The sequence below is a fragment of the Pithys albifrons genome, chromosome 4, assembly GCF_047495875.1.
Source record: "Pithys albifrons albifrons isolate INPA30051 chromosome 4, PitAlb_v1, whole genome shotgun sequence".
In the NCBI taxonomy this organism is placed as follows: Eukaryota; Metazoa; Chordata; class Aves; order Passeriformes; family Thamnophilidae; genus Pithys; species Pithys albifrons.
Window position 1 is genome coordinate 53,463,253 of NC_092461.1, and position 15,154 is coordinate 53,478,406.

Below are 15,154 nucleotides of genomic sequence, written 5' to 3' on the forward strand. Positions count from 1 at the left end.
GAAGCGACTGCCTTAACCACTCCCACACTGGTTCCTACTTCCCTGGAGATGATGTCATAATGTGGTATGGAATACAAAATTACTGGCTAGAAGAGGTCAGCTGTTAGCTCAGCCCAGCTCAAGTCAGCTGACAGCTTCAGCCTAGTCCAGACTGCAGAGCCCAAATTCAGGCCCACCTAGGTGAACCCATAACAACTTTTTAGGAGACATAGCACTGAGAGACTGTGTATATACAAAAGGAAACCTGGAACAGATCATGCACCTTGGATTCATTACCTCATAGTAGCTGTGCACCATTATGTACATTACAGATGACTGCTGTCTCTAGTTAAACAGTAGGTATATTTAAAAAGGGAATGTGCTGGCCTTCAGAGGTTGTCCTAAGAGAGGTCCTCCTTCCACCCCGGAGGCAAGGATTCCCCAGCTTGCAGCTCAGCTTTTGTGGAACTTCTAGTGGTGTTTAAGTAAACCACTTTGTGGCTGCTTATTTTATTACTGTCTGATATTAGACCACTATTGTTTATTGCAGGTGGCTGCCCAGCAGGTGGGAAGTTAAGGAACTGTATGCACGTGTGTTAGAGCAATGGTTTCCCCTTGTTAGGCAAGGTACCCTGTGTGCAAGTGTGTGTGTCCTGCATAGCAGTCAATACAGCACTTACTGTTTCCAGAAACCTCAACAGCAAAATGTTTCCTGCACTTCGACATTGATGGAAACCAAATTTATTATTTCCATTTTGGTGTTTTTGTATTTGTTAGAGAAGAAGCACTAAACCAGTATTATTTCAGCACAATCTATTATCTCAGTTTCAGCTCAGACAAAAATATTTCAGCACTAAAAGTAAATCAATTTAAAATACACCTAAATACTAACTTGATGAATATGCAATACATATTTATTTGCATAACTAAAACATAGACAATGGATTAAGGCAAGATAACCTTTTTGCTTCTGTGAAAAAGAAACTTTTCAAATAATTTTGTCTCTCTCTTTTTTGCTTGGTATGCTTTATATAACCATTCTAACCAGTAGAATTTTTTTCTCTTGAAAAGATGTGGTTTTTAATAAGAAGCCATATTTCACTGAAAATGAGTGACAAAGCTGGCATACCCACAAATGACTGCCAATATATAATTTTTGTTTATGTGATCTTTCCAAAATAACCCAGCTCCCCTTTTCCTGTCACTGTGCATATATTCTGCAAAGTGCTTCAGAATGCTGCAATATTAAAGTGGTTTTAGGACTCGTGACAATTCTAAAAGGCAAACAAGAATACAAAAAGTGTCCCTAGAACATAATTTAATTAAGGAACATCCCAAATAAATATACATGAAGCAGAGCTAAAATCTATCACAGTAGAAAAGAAGATGTCAAAATGTACATCAATGGAGCTTATAAACTTCTGAAAGCAGATACTGTCTCTTTTTTTTTTAACATTTTAATTTGAAAAGAACTTAGTATGTTTTCCTTACTACCAAAGGGTAAAGAATAGTATGAACAGAAGGAAAGGCAGGTAATGTCAGCTCTTGCAGCATGTACATCACCTAGTGGACATGCTTTGCATACTAAAGGGTGGGGACCTATCCTGATACTGCACATTTTCTGCTTACATTTCAAGCGTTAGTCCTGGTGCATGTTTTCCAAGAGCTGCAAAGCATACCCAGCAACTCATGGCTCACCTGCCCCAGTCCTTGTCAAACCCTGGAGATGGGGCAGCATTTCAGCAACACAGGACTTCTTATGTGTTTGCTGCTTTTCTCTATGAGAGTCAAAGCAGGATTTAGCCTGTACTCCCAGCTAAAGTGAAAAGCATTTTCTGAAGAAAGTGTATGCAGCATTAGCGTGAATCTTGCAGCAGTCTCTATCCCAGTGCATTCCTCTGCACTGCACAACCTACAGAAGGTGTGCACACAGACCAAGATGAAAATGATGCAGAGCCCATGCTAACCTATAAAATATATTTGTAAATGAGAGGGAAAATTGGAAAAATATGGTTATGGGAAAGGCTTGTGAGTTAAAATTATCAAGGATCCAGCTTAATATTCTATTTATTTAGTTTTATATGAATGTTTACTGTGGCGCTCCATCCAAATGCAGCTTGTCAAATGAATGCTGTAGTAGCTATCTACAACCCTGATCTGGGTCCCAAGGCCCAATCCAGCTTCAACAGAAAAAAATAGTGAGATTCTCGTGCACTTCACGGATAGTGAAAGTGAGCTTTTGGAAATGGAAGACATGTTTATAGAGAAACATCGCTGAAAGAAACAAGGATGGACTTAAAGTCTGCACAGTTTGACTGGAAAAGTGTTTGAGAAGCTTGAGCTCTGGATGGGAACATGTGACAATTTGTAACACTCCAAGCTGCGAGGCTGTGACAATTAGGAGGGACATATTTGTCTCTATTTTTAAACAGCAATGAGGTGAGTTGATATTTAAGTTCTCTTCCAAGAATTTCAGTGCAGATGACTGCCCATAGTATAATTATTCACAGTAAAGAGTAAGCCACGTTTCAGCTCTGAACATTTGATCAGTCTCTGTACAATCAAAATATAGTCAGATTTGGACAGCCTAACAGGATATTTCTGACTTCCCTGTGCAACTAGACTTCTTCCAGCCTTTCTCTCACACAATGTCACACAGTGATACAGTGTAAATCCCTCACATGTCAAATCAGACATGGCATCTACAGTCTGCAGAAAAAATCTGTAGGGTGTAAAGTTACCAAGTATTTGTGAGGTCTGCTGTGAGGCTGCATTTTTTTCCTTCCTGAAACATGAATTCATCTTTCGAAGAACATGTTTATTTTTCCTTTTTCACTAAAACATACCTACTTTTCCTGAGAAATAAATAAAGAATAGAAAAGGTATGGATAAGAGAAGTTTGCAATAAGCCAGGGTTTAATCATCAGCTTTACAATATAATGATACCACTTTATGGTTACAATCTTTTTTTAATTCAATTTATTCTTCCAGTGTGTCTGAGAAAAGTATAGCCACCACCAAGTCAGTATTTACCCCTCTCTACTACACTCTGCTGTTTGGGAAGGCTTTGTCCTTACGGGGAGCAGTGGGAAACACCATGCAAGATGATCCAGGGTTGGGAGATTAACAGGTGATTTCTGTATTTTTCTCATTACGGAAAGACAACACAAAAGTCTATAAACTTTCCAAATATTAAATTGTTAATAGCTCTGACTAGACTTTCCAGAGTTTCTAAATTTAAGCTGATGTTCCTCCATTAATTAGAACTGTAATACTTAAAAAGTCAATTGATCTTTTAGAGTGAAGGTACATACTAAAAAGAAAGCACTATGGATTTTTTTTAAGCTGTAAACTGAGAATTAGGACTCGATATTCAGTCCCTGACACTTCAACAAAACGTACTCTGAAGTCACTGGCAAATTTCTGTATTTTTCACCTTACACAAAGAACAACTGGAATGAAAGTATCACACCACAAAGATTCTCAAAGTAAAATTTCTAGATCTACTGTAGACAAAAGAAGCCTTGTAAAATTTACTATTTTAAAATTATTTTTAAATATTTGATAATACTTTTTAAAAGGTTTTCCCATAATTTTGGCCTTGAAAGAGTCCTCTCTAAAAAACATAGTTTTCAAATGAGAAAGCAATGCCAGACTTATGGCTGCTCACTATCTTTGTAAATTGAAATCACTGTAGACCAAAACATGTCCTGATTTATGATCTGTGGAACTGAATTTACTTCAGGGTAAATTTGACCCTGTATTACAAGATGCAGATCAGTTCATTAAAGCTCCATGTTCTAAAATATGTGCAGAAAAGGTAGGTTTATCCAGATCATAAAACATATTTTAAACATATTTTCAAAATCAACCAAAATTTCAAAGCCAGCCACAGAGGCAGACAAATACTGCTATAAATATGCATATAAATATGCATATAAATGCTTTCCCCACTTCTGGAAATGTTTATGTGTTTATGCTAAACACACGGAAACTTATTTTGCATTCAGTAGATCTATTTATCTGTTTAAAATTCAGCATTTGTAAATTTGCAAGATCAGGCCTATAGTGTAGGTGAGTGTGTGTGCACATGCATGTACAGCAACAAAGGAGGCAGCTTGATTAGAAGTTCTATTCTATGCACACTATTGTATTTACATCTGACATTTGGAAAATGAAGCTAAATGTCCCAGCAGTTCTGACAGTTCCATTCCATTATCTGCAATCTGAAAAAAAACAGAACATATAGTTGATGCTTTTTTTTTTTGTGGAGATGCCTTCTTTATATAGTGTCAACATGATAGCAGAAATACCAGTTTGTTGTATGTTGTATGACTGACAATAATACTCTCTGCAACATGTAGAAAGGAATAACTGATGAATCGGAAAATATATGGATGCCTACCGAAATGATTATGTAATGAAACATGAAGTCAAACAGTGGCATGCTTCTATCAATTGTAGATGAGCATAATTAATTTTCGCTGCAGTTGCAATCATGTTGCTGCTTTCAGAAGAATCCAGAATCCCCTTCCAGGAAAGTGTGAAATTGCATCTGGGTTCTGCAAGCCATGAAAGACTATAAATTTCTTTTAAAATAAAAGAGGGAGAGCTTCCTTGATACTGTACCTTAGAAAAAGGAAAAAAAAACAAAGGCAAAAAGAAAATGATAATTGTTTTCTCTAAGGCTATTATCTAATGCAAAAGCAAACAGTCTGACTGGAAATCAGCTAACAGAAGGGGATTAGAGAGTAGATCTGAGAGTGGCTTGATTTCTAGCACTGCTGTCTCTTCACACAGTGATGAGACACAGGCAGAGCAGCCAGGAGCTCTCCAGATGGCTAGAGAAAGTGTTTGTCTTGGGTTACTGCAGGGCAGTCTGGACTCTTAAAGCCGGGGAGGCATCATTAGGGAGCAAGTTAGATGTCCACCCAGTAAAAGCGAGCGAGAGAAAGAAAGAGTAGGCAGGCTGCCCGAGAGGGACCGCGCTCGCCTATTGTTAACATATACTTGACCCCCACTAACCTCCTCACGACACAGATGTCTCCTACCTCTATCACCTCCCACTGCTTTAAGCCCTCCCCCCCTGCACCTGGGTAGCGGGGCCGGCCCGGCTGCCGGCAGTATGCTGCCTGCCGCGCGCGCTGCCTGCTAGCGGGGAGCCGGGCGGAGCGGAGCGGAGCGGCGCGGGCAGAGCGGCGCAGCCTCGGGCGGGCGGCTGGCTCGGCACAGCACGGCACCGCACCGGCGCAACTCGGCTCGGCTTCGCCGGGGGCTCAGCTATGCGTCGGCTGCTTGCGGACAGGCAGAGACCCCGCCACTGACAGCGGCCGCTTCCTGCTCTCCACATCACGTTTGTCTGAGACGGCGGCGGCGGCGGCGGAGGAGGAGGCAGCAAGGAGAAGGACCTGGGCATTAACTATCTCGATTTGGAGACTTTGCTTTATTTTTGGTTCTTGTCCTTTCCCGTGGAACCAGTAGTCTCTCTCGAGCTGATCCGCCCTTAAAAAAAAGAGAGAGAGAGCGAGAGAGAGAGGGTGGTGGTGAGGAAGAGCAGCTGGAGTTTCTCCTCAGCTCGTTTTGACTTTTGTGGACGTGGATCATCTGGACTGCGAAGGGAAACCGCGCGGCGCTGCTCTTCCCTTTCCCACCCCCTCGCCCCTCCAGCAGCCTGGGCTGCCGGCTCTTCCCCGACCAGGACGGGAACTTTTATTTGCAGCTCGCAGCCCGTGGCGAATGGTGGGCATCTCCGGTCCTCTGCAGTGTGAGTACGGGCGCGGGCAGGGCGCGCCGGGGCGGGGGGAGCCCGAAACCCTTTTCTCCCTCTTTCTCCCTTCCCGCAGGGCTCCCCAGGCTCTGAGGGGCTCCCGTGGCTGTAACTAACCCAGGCGGACCGGGGCTGCCACTGTGCCCGGGCCAGTTTGGCGCTGCATGCTGTCTTACACGCTCTGTCTCCGGCTCACAAACTAGCACCCCGGATACTGCTCAAAAGCTTAGAAACAGAATAACCCAGTTTTGCAGAAAATAACCTTCCCAAAGCACATATTATTTTATAGCGTTAGATTTCTTTCTGGACATCGGACTTGCCTTTTTTTCCCCTGCCTCCCCTCTCTCCAGACACTAGCTCTGGCCAATGCGAGTCGGAGTGCCTGAAATATTTCCGATGAGATTGTTTTGTTTCGTTTGTTTGTTTCACTGCAATCATAGGTTTATGCAGCACTGGTAACGTTACTTCGGGCTATTTTGCAAGAAATGTTTCAGATGGTGCACGTTGCCTTTAGCTGCACCGCGATCTTGCAAGCAACTCGTTTCCTAATGCGACAGGATAACGTTAGGGATTGTATTTCCAGAACTGCAATACAATGTAACTGTGTCATCTCGTGTGACTGAGCTGAATGGTTCGATTCTATAAATACATAACAGACCATCGATAAGGGAGATCAGAAGGATGAAAACCACAGTCACGGCCATTTAGTCGAGGCTTTGACTTTTGGCGAGGTCGAGCCCTTTTGTTAGTGTCAAAGTTGAGAAGGTTTAGGGTAAGGAAGGATCTGCCACCCTAGCAGGAGCACCCGTGACTCCGTTGCGGAATTAATTTATAGAAAATATCTGTCGTTCCTGTACTCTGCTCCCCTAAATGTTAGAGAGAAACCGAAAGTAACTAGTAAGACGCAGCTCTTAAATCGGTCATGCTCCAAACAGGAGCTAAAATGTTACTTCCTTCAGTTCTCTGATAAGTTTAAAGGAGGGAGGGCAAAGGTAAGAGGCGTTGAGGCAGCCGCCCTCTCCTGCCCCCCGAGTTGGAGCCGGGGGCGGCGGGACCGCCCTGCCCGGCCGCAGCCGGGGGCTCCCCGCCACCGCCGCGGTGGGGAACAGCCGCCTCGAAGACGCTCGGGTTTCTCTAGCAGAGCAGTCCTCCGTCTCCCGGTCCGCAGCAGGCTCTCCCTGTCACCCTGTCCTACCTCTGCCTTGCCCTAAATCACGGCACAGAGAGGATCTGTCTCTCCCAGCCGTCCGGCCGTGACGCCTTGAGCCGGCAGCTCCCGTCCGCGAACAGATCGGGAGCAGGATGCGATCCGCCGAGTTTGTGGCAGCAAGTCTGCCCGAAAGAGTGTCCAAGTTTTCCATTGCCAATGGAGCCGGGCGGTGCGGCCCCAAGGCGCGCTGTGCACGGCTGCGCGCCTGCCCGCGCGGGCAAAGCAGGACGCGGTGACGGGCATGGCACGGCGCGGCAGGGGCTGAGCAAGGATGGGCATATACCTCTTAAACGCAGTCTGCAGGAGCTGCCGTGCTCTGCCTGGGAAAGCAGCAAGAGCCAAACGCTTGGCTATTGGCATAGCCCTGGCTAACTGCAAGGATGTCTTCTGAGTCTTGGTATGTACAGCCAAGCGCCTGCTCCAGCACATACTGGTGTACTTAATGTAACGCTGACCCCTTTAACTTTTAACATCGCTTCTTCTAATTAATCTGTTCAGGCCCCAGACTTAAATGGCTGTCCACAGCTGCTGCAAATTGATTTATCCCCTGATGGTGGTCCGAGTTGCTGACCAAAGGAGGATTCTTCCCCCTCCCCCCCATTTTTGGTCTACTAATCTGTTTTGACTTATTTCCTACTTACAGTAATGCTTGCGTGCCTTTTGAAGGACTTAGAAATTATTTGTCTTTGACATGTAGCTAGAAACATAATTATTGTATTTGTAAACACAGTATGTTGGGGCTAAGGGTGAATATAATTTAACTACACTCTTGAAGCCTTACACTTCCTTCTTCATTTCTGCATCCTGACAGATGCAATGAAAAGTTTAAATAAGCAACTCTGTTAACTGCAGTTTCATGCACGATGCGAAAGACAGTTTTAGAGTTGAATTCTATTATCCAGATTTTCTGTTCTGCTTTTCTGTTAACAGTTTAGTGAATCTGGATAGAGATGAGATTGAAGCTGGTTTCTAATGGTTGTTAAAGCTGATGCTTGACCTTTCCGTGGGAAGTCTGAAAACCTCATTCAGTTTATTCTGGGCTGATTTCCTTAGGAAATCCAATATGATCATGGAATTTCCTTTAGCTTGGCTGAAAGTTAAAAATGTTAGCCCGTCTTGTTTATGCACTCTGATTTCTGCACTAGGTGTTTCTGTGGCTCCCTATCAATAGGAAAATAATAGGTAAAAACTGAGTATGACTTATAACAGTATAATTTATGAAGATACGAAGTTGGCAAAGGTTGTTAGGTGTGAGATTCACTGCAGATTTACTGTAAAGGTTTTCAATTAGGAACTTGCACTGATGATTGATAACTTTTCTATGGTCAGTTTCATCATATCTGAACCTTCAGTATAATTGTTAGTACTTTCAATTAATGAGTCATTCTTCTTCGCTGTCATGGGGAGCTCAACCACGCAGCAGTGCAAGACACTGAACTTCACCAAAAACCCAACCCACCTTGAAATCCGTTGGTGTCTGTCTCTGGCAAACTGGAGCCAGGTGAAGCTTACGGGGGTGGGGGTGTGGTGATGGCAGGACTTCTTCCTATAGTCCTGCGCTTGGAGAAGGGTGAGCATCTGGGTTCCCAAGCCCTGAGCCTGCTGTAGGGGAGACAAGAACCATTCTGTTTGTAATGGAATGCAGACAGCAGTGTTAGGTCACTGCTTCCTGGCAACTGCTGCACAAGTTGTTTTTCTTCAAAGGCTTTGAGCTTTTAAATAGTTTCCAAAATCTTTTTAAGTAAAACATTGCCTTCTACCATTTTTGACCACCTTAATGTTAACTTGTTTCGTGCTTAAATAATGGACCAGTAAACATCACACAATGTCTCTCATCTGTGTACACTTAACACTATGTTTGCCTGTGTGCACATGGAGTTTTATACTGAGAGTATTGTTTATGGAATAAAGGGGGAGAAAAATAGCTCCACCTGGAGTGCTGGTCAGCGGCTAGTCAGTTCAGGACATTCTTCCCTGTCAAATCCTGTTTCTCACTTCTCTGAAACGAACTTCAGACGACAGGCATTCAATGCAAAGCTCGCCTCACTGAGGTTCTGTGCAGACTGCAAACTCGTTGCCAGACGCTTTGGGTGAAATAGGCATCTGCACTATTTGCATTGGTGATGGGAGAAAGGGCTTGCAATCGTAATTTTCATCTTTCAAATCCACTTGCCACAGTCCATTACTGTTAAATCTTTAGCTAATTGAATAGGGATATTAGTATTTTGCTATTGCAGGAACTTCACATTTCTTAGAGGGGGGGAGGAGAAAATCTTGTTCTTTGTTCTGTAGAAACTTAAGTTGCCATGCAGAGATCAAGAAGACTTATTAGCTGAAATAAAAGGTGAATTTGGTGTTCTGAAAGGGTTACTTCTCGTGGCTTGGCTAAAGAAATGTGAAAAGATAATTATTTTTAATCTGAATACATTAAAAAACTTTGATCCATTTATTTAGAAGCAACCTGCTCTTTTTCATACCAACTTTGAGAGCAACCTACAAAATTGAAAAGTTGACACTGACACTGAATCTAGCATTAGTAATGAGCGTGTAAATTCTTAAAACATTGGCTTCCAGATTACATTGCCTTCATGTCTTTTCAAGTGAAAGATCTAAAAGAATTAGTTTAAAAACTGAACTTTTAATGCAAAGGGTCTTGGTTTTCCACATAGATGTTCCTTTTTAAAGAATTGCTTTAAAATGCAGTTATCATGTTCTTATTTACTATAAACTTGAACAATTTAATACATGATAGCATAAATACAACAAGAAGTACTGTGGTACTATACTATGTGGTTTTGTGGATAAAGAAAAATGATCAGCAGACATAAAATCAAAGTCAAAATATCCTCCTCTTTAAAAGCCTTTTTATTTCCTCTCCCCAAATTTCATACGAAAGACATTGACTTCCATATTTTTTTCTGCCGTCGATATGAAAGTTTCCATATAACATTTAGAGAACAGCAGACATTTTATTAAAGTAAACATTAGTTCAGTATAATGGAGGTAATTGTAAGTGATAAGAGCAGAGCAGGTTATCTGTGTGTTGTTTAAACAGAAGGAGCTATTTTGCACCATTTCCAGTAGCCATCTGTAGAGGAGAAGGGTTTGCACCTGTCTGTCCACACTAATTATAGATTAGGTCCAAAGAAATGAAATTCGAGCAGGCTCTCTCTTAATGAAATCCATAGTGATTTTATTGTAAATGTGTTTTGTGTACAGACAGTGATGGTTGGTCTGCGAGTAAAATAAATTGCTGTATGGCTGTTATGTGCCTGTAGTTGTAAAGCCGGATACTACTGCATTAACAAAGGTGCTGAATAAAAATGTAGTGTTCCATTTAAGTCCTAGGCTTCACTGATGGCTCTAGCTAGGCTTAATCAAAAAGCTTGACTGTAAGCACATTCTTTTTAGGGGTATGTTTCAGGATAGACTTTTGAATTATCATCACTTTCATGTCAATGTACTGGCATGTAGGTGGTCCTTTGGCTGAAATATGAGGTAGAAATGGTTTCGTGTTATATATGTACACACATACATGCAGAGTGTGTCAGAAATACTTTCCTCTGGTTTAACACTATATTACTAAAATAAAATGGAGAGAGTGATAAATGCCTTCTGCAGTAAAAGGTCACATGAATTTCTACCACATCTGTTTATGGTAATTATGAACATAATTAACATAAGAATTACAAGTGAAGTAATGACAAGCTGAGCTATGAGATATTATGCTACAATGGTCATATGTTGGAATTCTCACATTATAGCACACTAGAATTCACATATTCAATGCAAGAAAGAAAATGTTAGATTTTTATCTATTTTAATGCTTTAAAACTTATCTGCCTGGGGCAGATGGACTTTACGCTTTAGAGGAAGGTAACCCATTATTACGAGAGAGTCAGTAGAAATTAAGATTTCTAGCCTGCAGCTTGGACTTTGAGACAGCTGTGCTTATGGAATGCCACTTCTGTTACACATTTGTACTGCGATTGTATTTATTTTATTAACACACATAGTTTTATTTTTAAATGTGAATGTTTTCACAGCAACTGCTTATATTAGAAAGGATCCTGGATTAGCTTTTCTTTAGAGACTTGTGATTTGACTAATAAAACTATGGCTAACATAGATATTAGATGCACATAGTGGCTCTGCAAGATAAGAATCTGATGGATCCTAAATTAGTTCATGGCAAGATACGTACGTATTTCAAAGAAAAATTTTGTAACAGAAATACAATAAAAGGGCAGTCTCTCATTTATGTATCCTAGTTTGAAAGAACATATGCAGAGAGAAGGCTCTGTGTTACCTTGCAGATTGAATTAATTAATGTCACTTTTTTTAGAAATGCATAGAACATACTGTTAAGTTTAGGGCCTAAGGTTTCACAGGAGTTCACTAACTTTTGTAACATGACCTGTCTTATTACCTCTAAATATGGTTGTCACACAACTGACAGCTGGAGGAAGTTGAGGGAGAAGTCGCCCTTCTTCAGGGTAAAAATACTGGCTGAGGAACGTATAGTAAATTTGACATGTGAAAAGCAGTTTGCTTTTATTGAAAAATCAATGTCCTGGTTTTGCGATAGGAACATTTGCCCAATTGCTGTCTTTCCAAGGCTAAACATATAGAGTGTTTTATGAAAAATAAAAAATATACCTTGTGCTATGTCTCAGTGATACCAAGAGGTTTTCACATTATTGGATTAGTTGAGGATTTGTGACAGACTCCTTTTTATCTGACATTCATTGCGGTGACACGATTTTCACACACATGCCCTTCCCCCATCTAGGTTCTGGTTTTCACTTTGTATTATGTGTCAAATTCCCTTTATTTCTTTTCTTGTGGAGAAAACCTGCTATCTTGGACGAGTGATTTTGGAAGGAGTTCTGCATTGAACAATGCCAGTCTCACTCCAGCGTGCTGTTATTGTCCTCATCCCAGTCTTTGCGGTGCTCCTCCGCAGACCCACAATAGAATACGTTTCCTTAACAAATAAGTGTTGGTTCCTAGGGAGAAACATTTAAAAAACTTTAAACTCGAGTGCACAGAGTTTGCTTGGCAGTATGGTGCTGGCATAGCTATTCTGCTGGCTGGCTGTACTCGTGGTAGGCAGGCCGGGCTGCTTTGCTGCCTCCTCTTCCCGTACCTCCTGCTCTTTGATGAATCCCGACAAAACAGCCCAGCCCCTCTGTTTACTCAGAACCTGAGTTCTGAAGCGTAGGGACCCACTCCGGCTTATCATTCATCCTCTGGTGAATGATGCCCCTGCTTTGCAGCGGCAGTGCTGCGTTCAGGCTCTTAACGCCGCTGGCGAAGCTGAGCAGGTTGTTAGGTCGGGACTCGGCCAAACTGGGAGCGGGTACGTTCCCTGAATGCTCTGGGAATTTGTGGGCCGGGAGTCCCGTTTGGGATGTAGGTATGGTCTGTGAGACGGCAGCCGAGCTGCAAGCAGTCCAGGGCAACATCACCACCTTGGTGGGACTGGAAGCGACCTCAGGTGGGAGCCCGGAGGAGCCAGAGCTGCGCGTCCCTGCGCCTCTGGCAGAGTCCTTATCCCAGAGAGGTGCCGGCGCAACTTCCAGAGACAGACCAGGGCCAGGCGCCTGCCAGAGGTCAGGCACACGCACAGACCTGGGCACCGCGGGCGCCGCCGCCTTCTCCCCCGGTGGGCGGCGCGGAGGTGGCGCCTCTCCTCGTGTCGGGCGCGGCCTCCCCGGGGACCCCGCGCCGCGCCGGCCCCAGCCCCACTCCCGGCCCCGCTGCCTCGCACATCCTCCGGCCGCCATCTGGGTCGCGCTGATATCGTAATCGCCCCGATGCACGCCGCCGTCCCGCTCCCCCCGCGCCGGCGGTGCCGCGGAGGCGCGATGCTCCGTCCGTGCGCCGCAGATAAGCTGCGAGGCGCTTGAGGCACACAAAGCCCGGGCCGCACCGACACCTCCTCCCTCCCGCCGCCGGAAGGTAAATCTCCACCCGCGGGCGGGAGAGGCGGGGGGACGGCGGGGGGACACTCCTCGTCGCCTCACGGCGCCCTGCCCGGCTCCATCGGCGTTGCACAAGTCGATAGGCGCGGGGAGAAGTGAAGATGTAACCACTTATCTCCCGCCGGAGCGGGCGGGGGATTTACGGGCAGAGATTAGCCGGCGGGGAGACGGGATCTGCCTTTTGTTGTGCTGCCGCCCCCCGTCCCCCGGCCGCGCCGAGGGGAGGGAGAAGGGATCACCCGCCGGGCTGGCCTCGGGGAGGGAGGAGGTGGACCCAGAACAATAGGTGATTGAGGGTCCCATTTTACCCCCGGCCGAGGCAGGCGGAGAGCGGCTCGCGTGGGTGTTTCACAGGACGAGGAGGGGGAGCCCCGGGCACGGCTGGCACGCCCGGGGTTGGCACGGCCCGGAGTGGGCACGGCGGGTCACCCACGGCTCGCTCACGGTCTGGTGTCACTGAGTGCTCCTGGCTTACAGAATCCTTGCAGAGGATGACAGCGGGCTCCAGGAAGAAAAAGTGACCTCTTTGCTCTTTTTCTTTCCTTTTTTTTTTTTTAATTCTTTTGGTGGACTTTTTTGTTGTTTTGGACGGACTTTTGATGGCGCTTTTAAGTTCTCTCTCAGATTAAGATGATTTGCATGCTAAATGTGTGCACGCATGCCGTTTTATTAGTGGTCATATCTTAAAACAACATTAAACAATTACCATTATATTTAAAAGTTTGAAATATTTATATTGCCGTTTCACTTTGTCAAGTGTTTGCACAGATAGATATATAGATATGATCCGGTAACTAAAAGCCTAATTAAAACTTGTTTAAAGCCAGGGGGGCATGTATTCTTGTTGACAGCAGCAGATCGATAGGGTAAGACAATAGAGCCCCATTATTTTACTTCCATTGACTGAACATATTGACATTTCAGGTTTGCGATTGCCTCAGTGAGCATGATGAAACACTGAAATTCATGAAGCAACTGTCTGGAGTGGCACATATATTACTGTATGTCATCTCTGCCTTCAGGTTACCTTATCACTGAAGCAGAATGGTAATGGATGGCAGTAGAGTACTTCAGAGGGGTTAGGGCTCTATCAGTTAAGAGGCTGACACATAGCAGGTTTCAGGAGTATCTTTAATTACACCTAGAATTTATGTACAAGGGAAGATGGGGAAGATGGTCCTTTTTACCTGCTGCTGCACTTCAGAGTTTACAGGCTCAGAAGCAGACGGAATGAATAGGTACTTCTGTGTCATTTTTTATATACATGACTTGATAACTTTAACTTTTGCAGGAGCCCAAGGATTTCTGGTTGTGCTGTTTGCATGCTCGCCATGAGCACCAATGGCAGCATCTCAAGCCAGTCTTGATGCTCAAGTTCCAGAGCATCTGCTAGACCTTCTCCCAGTCTGAGGATTGCAAAGGAAACAAAGAAAAACTTTAAAATAAATAAATGCTCTTTGAGTTTCTCTCCCCTCAACATGCTCTATCAACAATGCTCAGGGAATTCAATGCAGTGAGACTATAGTGGAATGATCTACATACACACATTTTTCCTTAGTATAAGCACCATATAAAGAAATATCTGTACAATATGTGCATTTGTATTTATAATTGTATATATCAGTTTATGTGATTGTATATAAATGCATGTATAAAGAAGACCCAGTGTTTGCAGAACATGCAATATGTCTATATTTCAAAGGCTTTCTGATCATCTTTAAAATCTAGCTGACTGTAGAATGAAATCCATTGGGGTGAGGCAGAGGTAGAGATTGTAATTCATTTAAAGCAAGCAAAGAGCAAATACGGAAGAGCCACTAGTGATTTAACTAATTTTTAAAAGTAAGTGTAATGAAAATATAAAATGTATTCCGAGTATGCCATCTACTCAGCAATTGTTGCCATCAAGTGGACTGCTGATGCCCTTTAAGATGGTAAAAAGAAAACTAGCCCTTTATACCATTTTCCTGAAAATGTTAGGTTTCTGTTTGATCAGCAGGTGCTTTTGAGATGAAAGCCATGTGTAAATTTTCAGAAGGCCAAAAGTGTCAATTCAGAAAAGGAAAGTGATAAGAGAAAATGCAATCAGTTTTCCTGTTTTCAATTTGTGCAGGATTTGAAGAGCTGTTTTGTTAAACTGCTACATCTGCTCCAATATGAATATTGAACTACTTCCACTAAAAATAACACCCTATAATTTGGAAGCCATTG

The 15,154-nt window shown here is 43.5% G+C and overlaps 1 protein-coding gene across 3 annotated transcripts in view; it reads left to right on the top strand.

Annotated features, from left to right (window-relative positions):
- The first annotated feature begins 4,865 nt into the window (after positions 1 to 4,865).
- The window catches only part of RUNX1T1 (RUNX1 partner transcriptional co-repressor 1), a 113,519-nt gene continuing 103,230 nt past the window's right edge, over positions 4,866 to 15,154 (top strand). The window contains exon 1 of one of the 3 annotated variants that reach the window (XM_071554193.1): positions 4,866 to 5,743. In XM_071554193.1, the coding sequence (XP_071410294.1) occupies positions 5,716 to 5,743 (28 nt within the window). In that variant the 5' untranslated portion in view covers positions 4,866 to 5,715. Of the gene's footprint in view, positions 5,744 to 7,277; positions 7,354 to 12,850; positions 12,921 to 15,154 lie in introns of those variants that run through there. The other 2 variants (XM_071554195.1, XM_071554197.1) reach the window with 2 other exon arrangements.